The 17202-nt window shown below is 45.6% G+C and overlaps 1 protein-coding gene across 1 annotated transcript in view; it reads right to left on the bottom strand.

Annotated features, from left to right (window-relative positions):
- LOC309557645 (uncharacterized protein) overlaps positions 1-17202 on the bottom strand; it is a gene marked incomplete at both ends in the record, with an annotated part of 68982 nt that overhangs the window by 10838 nt on the left and 40942 nt on the right. Inside the window, 4 exons of the mRNA XM_082260436.1 lie at positions 1315-1389; positions 4904-4966; positions 5330-5545; positions 8587-8884. Coding sequence (XP_082116562.1) covers positions 1315-1389; positions 4904-4966; positions 5330-5545; positions 8587-8884 — 652 coding nt within the window. The remainder of the gene's footprint in view (positions 1-1314; positions 1390-4903; positions 4967-5329; positions 5546-8586; positions 8885-17202) is intronic.

Raw genomic sequence — 17202 nt, forward strand, 5'->3', positions numbered from 1 at the left:
GGGAGCAACGTTTGAATTTTATCCAGCAACAAGTTTTTTGCACGTTTATTTTGCACTCAAGGCTTTGGACTTTGAAATGAAAATTTGTTTTGGACATTTTCTTAGGGGAATTTGCACAATATTTTATGTGGAGCACATATTTATGAATTTATTTTTCACTTTGATGAATATTTGAGATAGATATTGTGTATATATATATATATATATATATATATATATATATATATATATATATATATGTTTGGGGGTTCTACGTAAATTTCTAGAAAAAAATACAGATTGTAGCTTGTAGGCAACAAATGTCAGGAAAAGGCTTAAGCCCCGTATACACGATAAGAAATTCGGCCGGAAAATTTCGTCCGACGACCGATCTGTCGATTTTCGGATTGTTAGTATGATGCTTCCGACAACCGACTCCGACTTTTCGGTCGAAAAAAATTCTGGTGTGCAGGCTATAAAATTGTTGTCCTCCGTCAAAACACGTCCGATTTTCGTCTCATTAGTACAGATTTCGACGGGGAAAAATCTTATGAGCAAGACTAGGCATGCTCAGAGATGAAAGAACACAAAGAAAGCAATCCAACACATGACATCACTTCTGAAGTAGAATTCTGTCGTGCGGGAAAATTTGTGTGCAGTCTAGAGCACATTCCAACCAACAGACACCACTCTGGACAAAAGACGGACGACCGGTCGGCGGAAATTCGTTGCGTGTGTACGAGGCTTTAGGCATGAAGGGGTTAAAGAACACAATATACAGGGATACGGGAAATAATTATAGACACTGACACACACACACTCCTACACAGGTTGAATGGGATGCAGTATTGTCTTTATTTAACCTCACCTACTATGTAACTATGTAAGTGAGGAAAACTAGCAGCACCATTTACTCCTTTCTATCTGTGTATGTCTCTGCAAAATAGGTGCAATTATCTGAAATAAAAAAATGTAATTTGCTATTGCAGTATTAAACACATAAGATTCTGCAGCTCTAATCTGAGAGCTCATGGATTGGCAATCACTGCATGTGTGTGCTGGCAAACACAGGAGGTCAAGAAGTGATACATGCAGGCAGGGCAGGGACAAGGGGCGGGCAGGAGGGACGGTTGCCCTGGGCACAATGGTTTATTGCAGGGATGGGGGGGCGCCTTGACACTAAACCTAAGGGAAGGGGGGGTGCATAGTTTGGCATCCTTGCCCTGGGCGCTGGATGACCTTGTCCCGGCACTGCATGCAAGTTTACAGATTTAAGAAAGATACACAGAAAAAATAATTTCCTCTCCATGTAATAATAATATGTATCTATGTTACCTTGTTTTGGTTGTCTTTGCCTGGGTCTAAGTTCTCCCTTTTTATGTGCAATTAGTTTACTGTTATGTGAAAGCCCTGCAACATGAAAAATGTGAGACTCAAGCTGGGTTACAGATCACATTATAACATTAGGATTGACTAACCAAATAAATCATACATTATAATTGGGTTATGTGAAGCTACCTTCAGGTGATTGGACACTGGCAAAACAAAAGCTGCAGGGACATCGCTTATAAACCCCTCCTACTTTCGGCTAACCTCAGTTTTGTAGCAAGCATTAGGGATAAGGTGGCCAGATTTCTAAAATGAAATCCGGGGACATATTTTTTTTTATTAGCAAATGGCATGGGACTGCATAATACACAGAGCACTGGGCACAGGACTGCATAATACACAGAGCGCTGGGTACAGGACTACATAATACACAGAGCGCTGGGCACAGGACTACATAATACACAGAGCGCTGGGTACAGGACTGCATAATATACAGAGCGCTTGGCACAGGACTGCATAATACAAAGAGTGCTGGACACAGGACTGCATAATACACAAAGCAATGGGTACAGGACTGCATATTACACAGAGCGCTGGGCACAGGGCTACATAATACACAGAGCGCTGGGTACAGGACTGCATAATACACAGAGTGCTGGGTACAGGACTACATAATACACAGAGCGCTGGGTACAGGACTGCATAATACACAGAGGGCTAGGTACAGGACTGCATAATACACAGAGCACTGGGTACAGGACTACATATTACAAAGAGCGCTGGGCACAGGACTACATAATACAGAAAGTGATGGGTACAGGACTGCATATTACACAGAGCGCTGGGTACAGGACTGCATAATACACAGAGTGCTGGGTACAGGACTGAATAATACACAGAGTGCTGGGTACAGGACTACATAATACACAGAGGGCTGGGTACAGGACTGCATAATACACAGAGCGCTGGGTACAGGACTGCATAATACACAGAGCGCTGGGCACAGGACTGCATAATACACAGAGCGCTGGGCACAGGACTGCATAATACACAGAGTGCTGGGTACAGGACTACATAATACACAGAGGGCTGGGTACAGGACTGCATAATACACAGAGCGCAAGGTACAGAACTGCATGATACACAGAGCACTGGGCACAGGACTGCATAATACACAGAGTGCTGGGTACAGGACTGCATAATACACAGAGCGCTGGGCACAGGACTACATAGTACACTGAACACTGGGCACAGGACTGCATAATATACAGAGCGCTGGGCACAGGACTGCATAATACGAAGAGCGCTTGGCTCAGGACCACATAATACACAGAGCGCTTGTCACAGGTCTGCATAATATACAGAGCACTGGGCACAGGACTGCATAATACACAGATCACTGGGCACAGGACTGCATATTACACAGAGCGCTGGGCACAGGACTGCATAATATATAGAGCTCTGGGCACAGGACTGCATAATACACAGAGCGCTGGGCACAGGACTACATAATATACAGGAGGGTGTTAGGCATAGAGTGCGGGGTTCAGAGATTTGCTATGCACAGAGGACAATTTTTGGCTCTGCCTCTCCTCCACTGAATAGCAGCAGGATCAGCAGTGAGATTGTCCAGCTGGCGGCATCGGCATCTGAGCCACCAGGCTGTTTTTCAGCCAGCATGGATTCGTACCCCATACTCATTTACATGGGGAGGGACCAGGATCTGGGGGCCCCCTTGGTAAAGGGGGCTTCGAGATTCTGATAAGCCCCCCACCCAAAGACCCCCCACAACCACAGGGCTGTGGGGAAGAGGCCCTTGTCCCCGTCAACATGGGGACAAGGTGCTTTGGGGGGGCAGAGCCCATCTGCCCCAAAGCACCCCCCCATGTTGAGTGCATGTGGCCTGGTATGATTTGGGGGGGGGGGGCGGGGGCCACTCACTCATCCCCTTCTTTTCCTGACCTGCCGGACTGTATGCTCGGATAACGGTCTGGTGTGGATTTGCCTTTTTTTCCCCCAATTTTTTTATTGCTGGCAATTCTTGTTTTTACATTCAGCCGTCAGTGGGAAACCCCGCTGACAGCTAGCTAATGACTCATTCGTTGTTAAGGACACAACGACCGGCTTACTGGCCCCTTCCTTAACAACCAGCTATTCACAGTTTGCAAAACGCATGTAAAAACACATAAAAAACGCAACACTTGCCTTTCTTGGCCTAAAATGATTAAAAAAAAGTAATTTTTAAATTTTTTTGGGGATGTTATATAGCAGAATGTGAAAAATATAGTTTTTTTTCACAAATGTCGCTCTTTTTTTTGTTTAAAGTGCAATAAATAAAAATTGCACCAATGATCAAATATCACCAGCTCTATTTGTGGGAAAAAAAGGACATCAATTTTTTTTCGGTAGTGTTGCACGACCGCAAAATTGTCAGTTAAAGTAACACAGTGGTGAATCGCAAAAAATGGCCTGGTCATTAACCACTTTACCTCTGGCCACTGTGCTGCTACTGCGGCACAGTGGCTCGTTATCGTCCAGCGACGTAGACATACGTCGCTGGACTCCTCCCCCTGTAGGCGGCGCTCGCGTGCCGCCGGAGGCGCGCTCCCGCTGTTTTCATTCACAGCGGGAGTCGGGCCAGGGGAGGAGCCGCTCTTCCCCGATCGTCGGGGAATCGAGTGTGGAGATCCGCCCGCTTGTGTAAACAGAACGGGCGGATCTCCTAAGTGACAGAGAGTGACAGATTGCAGGGTTCAGCATAGCTGAACATGTGATCTGTCCTTCTGTCACTCAGTCCCCTCCCCCCACACACGTTAGTAAGCACCAGGCATACATTAACCCCTCCCTCTCCAATAAAATGAACCCCTTCCCTGCCAGTGTCATTATTACAGTAACAGTGCATATGTATAGCACTGATTACTGCAGTAATGTCACTGGTACCCCCAAAAGTGTCAAAAATGTCAGTCAAGGGTCCGATCTGTCCGCCGCAATGTCGCAGTCCCGCAAAAAAAAAACGCAGATCACCGCCATTACTCGTTAAAAAAAAAAAAAACACCAAAAATGACAAAAATCTTTCCCTTACTTAGTAAACGCAATAACTTTTGCGCAAACCAATCAAAATACGCTTATTGTGATTTTTTTTACCAAACATAGGTAGCAGAAAACAAATTGTCCAAAAATTTTAAAAAAATTAGATTTTTACATATTTTTTGGGAAGAATTTCATATAAAAAAATGTTAAAAATAGTTATTTTTTCAAAATAAATGCTCTTTTTTTTGTTTATAGCGCAAAAAGTAAAAATCGCACAGGTGATCAAATACCACCAAAAGAAAGCTCTGTTTGTGGGAAAAAAAGGACGTAAATTTCGTTTGGGTACGACCGCGCAATTGTCAGTTAAAGTCACACAGCGCCGAATCGCAAAAAGTGGCCTGGACATAAGACAGCAAAATCCTCCGGTGGTAAAGTGGTTGAAGGGGCAAATCCTTCCGGTCCAGACCTGGTTACAGAGCTTGCGTCTGTACTGTACGACTAGAAAATACACAGATGAATGTCATTTTTTTTTCATCATAAAATCACCCAAATGTATCTATGTTACCTTTTTTTAGTTGTTTTTCGGCTAGTCTTTTAATCATCATTTGTTGAATTTTACGTGGAAATCCTGGAACATAAAGAGAGTGAGAATCAAGCAGAGTTAGCGCCGGTTCACACTACCACGACGCCACTTCGGGTGGCGAACCTCCGAGGTCGCGGTGCGAGCAGCGCGCCGCGACCTCGGAGCGGCGGCCACGGACTTCATAACATTGAAGTCTATGGCGGTCGCCTCCTGGTCGCCCCAAAGAAGCTCCGGACCCTTGTCGCTCCTATTAGAACGGGTCCGCAGCTTCCCTATGGGAGGCGACCTGTGAGGCGACCAGGTCGCCTCACAGGTCGCCCTAGTGTGAACCGAGGCTTACTGATGGCATCAAGACAAATATACAGATCAATGTTACATCATCATCTAATACCAGCATTTATCTGTTACCTTGTTTAAATTTTCCCTGGGTTGGTTTGGGTCCTTCCATTTTATTCCCATGTTTTATTATATTTTGTGATTGTCCTGGAACATCTCTGTCTTGTTGTGTTTTAATTTTCTTTTTTGGGGGTTCAGAGCTGGATACAGTATCATCATTCTGTTTTCTATCTGTAGAATCCATGCTGCACACTTTCATATCTTTCATATCTTTCAAGCCTTTAGAAACTTTAAAAAGACACATTAGAATGTCAAATGACTTTTCATCAACACCTGGATTAAAATGTATCTAATGTATTAAAGTGGTATTACCCCCCCCCCCCGAAAAAAAATAAAATAAAATGCAGCTTACCAATTAGAGTTGGGCGAACAGTTCGAGCCAAGCTATTTTGGCCCAAACATCACCTATTCGGTGAACATTCTAATTTGCGGGGGGTTTGGTGGGGCGCTCGTCCCGCCAAATGCCCCACAATGCACTGCGTGTTGCACAGTGCATTCTAGGGCCCTAATTGGATGAAGGCTTTACACAATCAGGGCACAGAGCTCTGATTGGCTAAAATCATGATGACTTTGCCCTCAAACAGCGATTACCTGTGAACCATTGGCCCTGGATGCAGACTGTCTGTGTCCAGGGCCAATCATTCACGGGTAATCAATCGATTACATGTGAGCATTTGTGATTAGCTGTGGGATCTGTCAGCCTCCCATTGCATCAAAGGGGCTTCCTCCCACAGCTAATCACCAGGAACCCCTGCTGCAAATCCCTCATGTAGTCACACGTGGCCCGATTTGCAAGCATGAACCCTTTTGTTACTCATCAAAGTCCGCTGTCACATGTCCATCACTGGCAGGGTTGCCCACCTCCCGAAGTGAAATTTACTGACACAACATGAAAAATGTACTGACAGAGCTAATTTTTTACTGACAGTTAAAAAAAGTTAGCCAAAATGACCATTTTCAGTGCAAATGGCTACAACTATGTGGGATTAGCAATTTTCTTAACCACTTGTAAGTACTCGCACGTACATATACCGCGGCGGTCAGCCCCTCACAGGCAAAGTGACGTACCGGTACGTCACTAGCCTGTGAGGCTCTGGGGAGCGAGCGCGCGCCGCCGGAGGCACACTCCCGCGTGGTCACGGACCCCCCCGCGCGTGTGACCGGCGGACCGGATGTCCGCCGCTCACTCAGCGATCGTCGGGGGAGAGGGAGAGAGGCAGGCGGCTAGTGTAATGCCCCGTACACACATGCAGATCGTCGGCAGAACGATCGGCCGTCTTTTGTCCCCGGGCTGTCGTGTCTGTTGAAAAGTGCAAAAGACTGCACAAGAATTTTGTCCGCCGACTACAGCCGACTGCAGAAGTGATGTCATGTGATGGTCAACTTTCCCTGTGTTTTTTCTTTTCTGAGCATGCCCAGTCTTGCAAATCTGCTGTCTGTCGGCCGAATTCTGTATTGACTGGCGAACAATCGGCCGCTCTGGTGTCGGCATACAAAAATTTTAATGCTTGCACGATAGATTCTGTTCGGCCGAAAGTCTGCTGTCGGCTGTCGGAAGCATCATACTAACAAGCCTACAATCCGCCGATCGGTCGTCGGCCGAAGCTTTTCGGCCGACAATCTGCACGTGTGTACGGGCCTTTAACAAGCTGCCTGTCATTCTCCCCTGTGTAGAAACAATGATCATACGGTTCTACTATGTAGGACCGTTGATCATTGGTCCTACAGCTCTAGCCACAGCCAATCACAGTGAGAATCACGCCCCTAGGGACACACACAGCCCCTCCCTCTCAAATAAAGTTAACCCCTTCACTACCAGTGTCATTTTGCAGTAACAGTGCATATATATAGCACTGATTACTGTAGAAATGTCACTGGTAACCCCAAAAGTGTCAAAAATGTCAGTCAAGGGTCTGATCTGTCCGCCGCAATGTCACAGTACCGCAAAAAAAAATGCAGATCGCCGCCATTACGCGTTAAAAAAAAAAACAACAAAAATGACAAAAATCTTTCCCTTAGTTAGTAAACGCGATAACTTTTGTGCAAACCAATCAAAATACACTTTTTGCGATTTTTTTTAACCAAACATAGGTAGCATAAAACAAATTGGCCAAAAATGTTAAAAAATTTTGATTTTTTACATTTTTTTGGGGGGGAATTTCATATAAAAAAATTTGAAAAATATTGTTATTTTTGCAAAATTGACGCTGTTTTTTTGTTTATAGCGCAAAAAGTAAAAATCGCACAGGTTATCAAATACCACCAAAAGAAAGCTCTGTTTGTGGGGAAAAAAAGGACGTCAAATTCGTTTAGGTACAGCGTCGCACGACCGCGCAATTGTCCGTTAAAGTCACGCAGTGCCGAATCGCAAAATACCCCCTGGTCATTCAGCAGCCAAATCCTCCGGGGCTTAAGTGGTTAAGGTATAAACAAGAGGCAAAAAACATATTTCTCCTTTTACATGAATCAAGTGCAGCTACTTCTGTCACCATCAAGATTAATATATCTATTTGGACATTCATTGCTATTTTTATGGACTTATTTAATCATTGATCCATTTTGCACTTTATGTCCATTTCATTAAGGACTTATGATTGCACATGATTATCCACTTTTTTATTCTGTCTGTTGAATATTTATTTATCTATTTATTGTTGCACTATATTATGCACTTTTGCCTTTATTTAAGGCATTCATCTTGCACAAGTGTTTTTTAGTTGAGCGCAACCTTTATTTAGTAAAGCCCCGTACACACGCACAGATTGTTGGCCAACTGATCGGCCAACTTTTGTCCAGGGTTGTTTGTTGGTTGAAATGTGCTCTAGACTTGCACTGGACTTTTGTTGGCCAACAAAAACCAACTTCAGAAGTGATGTCATGTTCTGGTTTACTTTCCGTGTGTTTTTTCCTCTCTGAGCATGCCCAGTCTTGCTCATCTGATTTTTTTCGGCCGAAAATTCGCAGTTGGTTTTCGGAAGCATCATACTAACAAGCCTACAATCGGCCGATCGGTCGTCGGCCGAATCTTTACGGCCGACAATCTGCACGTGTGTACGGGCCTTAACAAGCCTACAATCGGCAGATCGGACGTTGGCCAACAATTTACGGCCAACAATCTGTGCGTGTGTACGAGGCTTAATATTTAATCTTTTCAGTTTTTGCTATCCACTGAATTGGAATCATGGCTGCGATGGAGCCCTTTGTGATCACTCTGTACTCTGTATACTGTACCACCCCCCCTCTGTAGAAATGTACTGTATGTTGCCCACCTTCCATAAGTTCTCTCTGGATAGATATCCTAATCTGATTTTCTTTTAGCTCTTTAAGAATCTTCGCAATGGTTCCTGGTCCACGTCTTTCAGTGTAACACCTGAAAATTAACTCAACAATGCACTCCATGGATTTATCTTTAAGATTTCTCATCTTAATGCCTTCAACTTTACTTGAAGGTTTCATGCCGCAAAGAATCTTCTTAAACTTGTCCAGATTTTCCTCTGAAAGCTTTTTAAGGTGTCCTGCTATTATGGTTTGCTTTCGCATACTTAGACTGTTAGGTGTTGAACTCGTCTAAAAGTAAAAAAATATAATAAAATTAAAATTAAAGATTTTTTATTTTGTATAAATAGCATAGAATTATCACCTTAAAAAGCATTAACATTAGAGGAATGTTCTTCCTAATATTGTAGCACTACTCCCGTGGGAGCTGCTGAGTGCGGATTCCTCTGGGTTACCCATAGCAACAACTTAGTAATTCAAGGCACTTTAAGTGTTTGGCTCAGTCAGAAAACAGTCCAGGGGATTTGGTTTTTGTTGTTTTTATTGAGAACTGCAATAGGAGAAGGGATGAGTGGGATACTCCAACTTGATAAACTATGCACAATTTCAGGACTTCTAACTGTAGTTGAATGCGGCAAGGCCACTGCTTCACCTTGCAACTGTAGTAAAGTAGTTAATAAGCAAACTGTATAGTGAATCACTCTTTGGGACCCCGCTTGGCACCCCCTTTACCCCCTACTCTTCAGGGCCCCGCTTGGCAACCCCTTTACCCCCTACTCTTCAGGGCCCCGCTTGGCACCCCCTTTACCCCCTACTCTTAAGGGTTCTACTTGGCACCCCCTTTACTCTTGCATACTGTGTGAGCTGACCTTCTATCCTCTGACTTCCTTGGAGTCAGGGCCGCTGATAGGGGGGGACCACCAGCCCTCTTGTAGGGGGCCCAAGCACACAGGGGGCCCACACAGAGAGGGGGATTAGTGATGGACAGCAAATACAGAAATCTTCCTCCAGCACCTGAATCTGATCTGTCCCTCTCCCTGCTATCAGCTTATATCTGTTGAGAAAGAGACAGTCATCCCTCACTAATCCCCCTCCCTTGTGTGGGCCCCCCTCCCAGCACTTATCTCTGCTCAGGAGTTTATTTGTAACTTTGTTTCTCTCTCTCTGTCTCTCTGATCACTAAGCTCCAACTGCCCAGCCTGTATATTTTCTCATCTCATCTTCTTTTTTATTTAACATAGTTTTTTTTTAGATTTAGCAGGAATTATGCGATTTATGTTATATTTGTGTCTGATAATAGTGATTTTGTTGTAATTTTAGCTAAATTTATCTTTAATATTTTCTTGGGGGGGGGGGCCCTGCCAGGTAGTCTGTACGGGGCCCCCGCGATTTCTAACAGCAGTCCTGCTTGGAGTGGTCCCCCTTCCTGGGCAGACCCCTTGACAAGCCCCCTGGTTCTCACGGACACTGTTTTTCCCAGGTGACTCTGCCAGCAGCTCCACCGTTAGCTTTACAGGATCCCTCAGGCTCAGCTCCACACCTGGTTCACTAGACCGACTGCCTGTGACCACCTTCCTCTCACTTGCAGGAGGAGAGACAGCCGTTAACTTGCTCCTGGGACTCTGCTTCCCGCCAAAGATGCCCTGTCACATGTCCCCTGTCCTCTTGGCATTTTTGAGCAATCCCAGGATGCACTGCGGTGGTGCCCTCCCACTGGGATTGTCACAAAAGCCTATGTGCCACTGGCTGGGTTTCCTCCACTGTCCAACAGACTCCCCTATTGGATACAGTGGGGACACTCCCTCAGACCTAGTGAATCACACATGGGAACATGCAAAAGGAAACCTAATAGTTTAGGCTCCCCTGATAGGCAGATGGGACCAATCAATGCTTTTAACCTAGCACCTACCTAGGAGGGTGCTACATCAACAACATAATACTGATTTTAAAACAGGTTCCTAGGGCTCATTAACAGTAGCAGCAGCCTTTTCCCATCTTCCTCGGTGTTGTCTAAGACTATCTGTAAGATTGGACAGGGAGCACCTTATTCCCTCCATTGTCATCCCAACAATGCAGCTAGCAGCTACTTTCACAGACAGCGTTTTTCTCCATCTCCAAGCATTCACATGAGACAAGCATTTCAAGAGAAATGCAGGTGGAGAAGGGGCTTGTTAGCTAGGATATTCCAGGCAAGCGGGCAAGTGTTTTTGTAGATGGAAAAAAGTGCAAGTTTGCAATTCGGCACTGCGTTAATTTAACTAACAATTGCACGATCGTGCGACGCTATACCCAAATACAAATAATGTCCTTTTTTCCCCACAAATAGAGCTTTCTTTTGGTGGTATTTGATCACCTCTGCAGTTTATAAATTTTGCGCTATAAAGAAAAAAAGAGCGACAATTTTGAAAAAAAAAAACGCCATATTTTTCACTTTCTGCTATAAAACATTCCCAATAAAATTTTTTTTTTAAAAATCTAATTTTTTTATCAGTTTAGGCCAATTTGTATTCTGCTACATATTTTTGGTAAAAGAAAATCCCAAAAAGCGTATTTTAATTGGTTTGCGCAAAAGTTATAACTTTTACAAACTATGGGATAGATTTTTGGACTTTTTATTTATTTATTTTTTTCATTATTAATGGCGGCAATCAGCAATTTTTAGCGGGACTGCGACATTGCGGCGGACAGATCGGACCCCTAACTGACACTTTTTGGGGACCAGTGACATTACTACTGTAATCAGTGATAAATAATATGCACTGTACATGTTACTGTATAAATGGCACTGTCAGGGAAGGGGTTAACACTGTGGGGTTAAGTGTGCTCCTAAATGTGCTAGCTAACTGTGGGGGGGGGCTCTGTGAAAGGCATACAGCTTAGCTAAAACACACGATCTCTGTGTGCCTGTCTGACAGAAGAGCCGCCTGCTTTGTTTACATAGGCCAGTGGCTCTTCTGTTAGTTTCCCCGAAGATCGCGGGAGGCCGGCGGTGATCGAGCCCTCGTGGTCTGGCTCCTGCTGTGTCTAATCACAGTGGGGGGGGGGGCAGGAAAGGGGAGGCACAAGTGAGCACCCTCCCCCCTCCTGAACCATACCAGGCCACATGCCCTCAACATGGGGGGGTGCTTTGGACATACTGCTGGACCCGGAAAAAAAATTGCTCTGCTCCCGAGCACAGCCGCCTGCCGAATGCTTCCTTCACTGTTTGACAGTTCTTACATAGGTCAGTCGCGGGGGCCACCTGCCGACAGCTGGTGGCCCTGCCCCTTACCTATATAAGACCTATCAAACAGCGAAGGAGTTATTCGGCGGGTGGTCGTGTTTGGGAGCAGAGCTCTCTTTTTTTATTTTTTTGGGTTTGCGGCCGGCGTGATAGACAATTGACTTACATGGGGGGAGGGGCACTGATTTTCCATTTTTATTTTTAAATAAAGGATTTGTTAAAAACTGTGTGTGTGTTTTTATTTTTTTTGTACACTTTTTGGTGAATGGGTAGGGGTACCATGTACCCGATACCCATTCACATGGGGGGGCAGAATCTGGGGCCCCCTTGTTAAATCTGGGGCCCCCTTGTTAAAGGGGGTTCCAGATTCCGATAAGCTCCCTGCCTGCAGACCCCGACCATCAGCAAGGGTTGTCGGGAAAAGACCCTTGTCCCCATCAACATGTTGAGGGCATGTGATCTGGTATGGTTAAGGAGGGGGGGGGGCACTTGCTCATCCCCTCTTTCCTGACCCGCCAGGCTGCGTGCCCAGATAAGGGTCTTGTATGGATTTTGGGGGGTCCAAAGTTTTTTTTTTATTATTATTTTATTATGTGAGGTTCCCCTTAAAACCCATACTAGACCCCAAGGGCCCGGTATGGACTGAGGGGGGGGGGGGGGGATCCACAGTTTTTTTTTTTTTTTTTTACCGCCCCTTTTTTTTATTTTTATTTCAGCTGTCAGCTGTCAACGAGGAAACTCATTAACAACTGATGACTCATGACTCATCAGTTATTAAGGATGCTGCTGCTTGCTTCCCAGCCGCACTCCTAAACAACCAGCTTGTACTGCACCCTGATTGGGCAAAGCTTTGGGCGCAGAATGCACTGTGCAGGGCGCAGTGTTTTGCATGGTTTCGGCAGGACGAACACCCTGCAAATTCAGGTGTTACAGGCAAACGTTTGGCTCAAGCTCATGCTCGGGCTGAACCATTCGCCCATCCCTACTACTCATCAGTTTAGAGTTAACTAAGAGCTATAAGAGCTATGGCACTAGTGTTATCGCTTTTAATCTAATGTTTGTGGTGATACCTCACATGTGTGGTATGATCCCGGTTTAAATAGCTTTATTGCTATCCCCCCCCCTCCCCCCATGTGATAGCATTAGGCAGGTGAGAGATACTATTTAAAGTAGTTCAAAAGGCTGAAGGTTTTTTACCTATGCAGCTCCCTCCCAGCCCCCCAATATACTTGCCTATTTGCGATCCAACACTGTGACCAAGAGCAGTGGCTCTCTCTGCTCTCCACCTCCTCATTGATTCAGAGATAGCAGCGGAAGCCATTTGGTCTTGCTGCTTTAAATCACAGCGAGTGAAGAAGGTACGGGGGTGGGGCTGAGCAACGCTATGTGTGTCAAAGGACACACAGAGCTGGCTCGAAAATTAACAGGCATGAGTGCCCCCATAGCAAGCAGCTTGCTATGAGAGCACTAGGTAGGGGAGAGGAGCCAGGAGCTCCATCAGGGGACCCAAGAAGAGGAGAATAAGGACTGCTCTATGCAAAACCATTGCACAGGGTAAGTAAGTATGACATGTTTATTATAAAAAAAACCCTTTGCATCATTTTAAGAGACATTGGAGGTCTAATAGATCCAAATGTCTCCCAGCCCACCAAAGCATCTAACCAAGCACACATCTGCTCAATTACATGCTTGACTGGCAATATTAGCAAGGGAAGGATGACTCTAAAACCAGAAATCACAAAATCATTGTTGCTTCTGGTTTCATTCAGTGCAGAGGAGATCGAGGAATGGATGTTCATTGGTCTCCTCCCACTTGGCCCACTGAAGCTGGTAGATTTGGTCCTGGGTTCCCAGAAAGAGTGGGAGAGCCTGGGATCCAAACTTCTTTTGTTTCTTCCTCTATGGTCATTTCTTTTGTCAACCCATCTGCAGTCCATGGTGTATTCTAATATTCGTCTGACCAGAAGCAAAACAAGTCTTTTCACAGAGTCATGTTCAAAAGTTAGTCTGTGAAAAAATACCTCCTAAAGGTACATAAATGAGCCATAAATGTGCATATCTCTGTATTGTTTTTTTGGGGTGCTTTCCCTTTAGTTACACCTGATAATTAAGCTAGTAACACTTTTCTCTTCCTAGGGTGACAACAACGCTCACTCACTGTATTGTATTAATTAGTGATCGACTGATATCGTTTTTTTTTTCCCAATACCGATATTTTAACCATTGAATATCGGTATCGGCCGATATTGGCCGATATTTTCAGACATTTAAAAAATTTTTTTTTTTTTTTTCTTGACAGGTACTCTTGTGGAGGGATCTGGCGGGTCTAAAAGACCCCAAACCCCTCCTCTTCACTTAAAAGCATTAAAAAATGCCAAGTTTGGCTGTTTTGAATGCTGTAATTTTTTTTTTAATTTGGCGCCGAGTCCCCGGAAGTGATGTCATGACATCACTTCCGGGTTTTTACATGGAGACCCGATCAGATCTGAAAGTGGCTTTGATCGGGTCTTCTCTTCGGCCGTGCAGGCTGGTTGCCCGGGTCTACCGGTGGGACGGAAGACCCAGGCGAGCTGCGGAAGGCGGCGGGAGGGGGGAGACGTCCCCTCCCACTCCATGTAATGACAGCCGAGTGGCTTCTCAGCCGCACCGGTTGTCATTACAAGACAGCCGACCGTTGGCTATGGACGCCGGTACCAGGGTGATGCCTCTAGCTGCAGACATCACTCCGGTACAAGCACTTTCCGGTAATATCGGTAACCTCAGGCCGATTCCGATATATCGGGGAAAGTGCATATCGGCCCCCGATATATCGGCTTTGCGATAATCGGTTGATCCCCAGTATTAATGAAGAAGAAGCGTTGTCACCCTAGGCTCCTTGCTCTTAATTAGGACTACAAACACAACCTGTTCTCTATATCTCAATTATATGGGGGCTGGGGGGAGGGGGTGTAGTTTACAGAAAATAAATAGGTAAGATTAGTACTTGCCTCCATTGAGATGAGGGAATTCATTCGTCTGCTGTACTGAGGGTGTGACTTGTCCTGAGCTGGTAATTTTTGTTTTCTCTTCAAATTTCCCCGCTTTCCCAGCAGTATCTTGGAATTCTCACTGTCATGGGAACAAGGAAAAGTAGACATGAAGATGAAATTCCAGCTTGGAAGGTGATCTATGTAATATCCCTGTACTGAAGCCACTCACTCACTCCACCAGTGTACACAATATAATATTATAATAGAAAAGGAAAAAATATATAGAAAACGGGAAGAGTTTCTTAAACCCACATTGCTCAAAACCACATCCTCCCAATCTCTTTCCTAACACTGCTTCCACCTAAACATTCTTTTGCACATATTTAGGACAACAATAATAACTTTCAATGGTGAACCAAATTTCTTCAGCACCTTAACTCATTTAAAAGCTCATAGAAACCAAACAGCCGCACTCCGATGATGTGGGGTCTTTCATCCAATTTAATTAAACCAACTGCACTGCATCTCTGCCCAAGACCACCCTTGTGTGGGACTCATCTTCCTTTCCAAAATATAAAAGAGAACACTTCTTCTTCTTGTACAATAAAAACAACATCCTTAATAATATGATTAAATATTAGTCACAAAGACAGAGAGTAATAAGCATTAACCTCCCTGGCGGTCTGATTATGTCAGGATTTCTGTGCTAAAAGCGGTACATTGTTTTGCATGGAAATCCGTTGTTTTATATTTTAAAACTCACCTTCCCCTGCGATCCCCCGCCGTCCTCCCCTGCCTTCCTTCCCTGCCATCCTCCTCCGCCTTCCTTCCCTGCCGTCCTCCCCCGCCTTCCTTCCCTGCCGTCCTCCCCCGCCTTCCTTCCCTGCCGTCCTCCCCCGCCTTCCTTCCCTGCCGTCCTCCCCCGCCTTCCTCCCCTGCCGTCCTCCCCCGCCTTCCTTCCCTGCCGTCCTCCCCCGCTGTCCTCCCTCGCCGTCCTTCCACTGTCCTCCTGCTCTGTGCTCGGCAGATGCCGGCACCTGTCTTCCGGTTCCCTTCCCTGCGAGCGTTGCGACGCAGGGGGGTGGAACCGGCGGCAATTTTAAAAATGTAAATATACCAAATGAGATGATAGAAAGCTGTGATCCTAACGGATTACACTGTATCATCCCATTTCACCACAGGATTTCACCTGGTGACTTTTCCAGTGCCCTGCCTGTGCTTTTCCAGTTGTTTGTGCCTGGAAAATAGAGAACGACCATGGCGTCCAAAAAACGCTTTTAGACAAACTGGAAAACAGCAACCGGCGAAACGGAGTTACTTGAAGAACTGAATGATAGCGATTTACGGGAAAATTCATCATCAGGTACGGAAAGTGAGGACAGCGACGATTCTGATGTCTCTTTCTGGCACATCGCTTGTGGAATTTGGGAAGTATATCAAATGATTCTTCAGAATTTCCAACGGAGCGATGTGCCAGAAAGAGACATCAGAATCGTCGCTGTCCTCACTTTCCGTACCTGATGACGAATTTTCCCAAAAATCGCTATCGCTCAGTTCTTCAAGTAACTCCGTTTTGCTGTCGCTGTTTTTCAGTTAGTCTAAAAGCGTTTTTGCGCAAAAAGAATGCTTTTTGGACGCCGTGGTCGTTCTCTATTTTCCATGCCAAAAGAACTGGAAAAGCACAGGCAGGGCACTGGAAAAGTCACCAGGTGAAATCCTGTGGTGAAATGGGATGATACAGTGTAATCCGATCACAGCTTTGTATCATCTCATTTGGTGTATTTACACTTTTGAATTGTTCCATCCCCCTGCGTTGCAACGGAAGGCAAGTGCCAGCATCGGCCGAGCACACAGCGGGAGGACAGCAGGGAAGGACGGCTGGAGTATAGCGGGGGAGGATGGTGGGGGAGGACGGCGGGGGGAGGACGGTGGGGGATAGCAGGGAAGGTGAGTGTGATTCTGGGGTAATCCTTAGTGTGGCTCGGGGTTACCGCTTTTGGTACTGAGAATTAACCCCCAAGCCACACTTGGGCATACCGCTAGGGAGGTTATAGGAGATGTACAGCCAAAGCTGGTTTGGCTGTACATCTCCTATGGATCACAGGAGTGCAGTTTGTTCTGCACTCCTGACCTGTTTTCAGCAGAGAGCGGGTTGAAGTCCATTCTCTGCTGACATCACAGATGTCAGTCCAGGCACTGCGTCATCACAACAATGGAAGTCGGGATCTGCCAGGTGCCTGGACCGACACCCAGCTCAACCTCTCAGTAAGCTGCTGAGAGCCCGAGCCAGCCAGTCTGCTCCCTCCAGTCAGCAGCTCTCTGCTCAGGGAGCTTTCAGAACCGAGTGATCGGCAGTGTTTGATCGCTCGGTTATCAGTGTAGAGGCCCTGGGGGATATGCTGCATCCACCTAGGTAA

This window comes from Pelophylax lessonae (assembly GCF_965119305.1).
Source record: "Pelophylax lessonae genome assembly, chromosome: 6".
Taxonomy (NCBI): domain Eukaryota; kingdom Metazoa; phylum Chordata; class Amphibia; order Anura; family Ranidae; genus Pelophylax; species Pelophylax lessonae.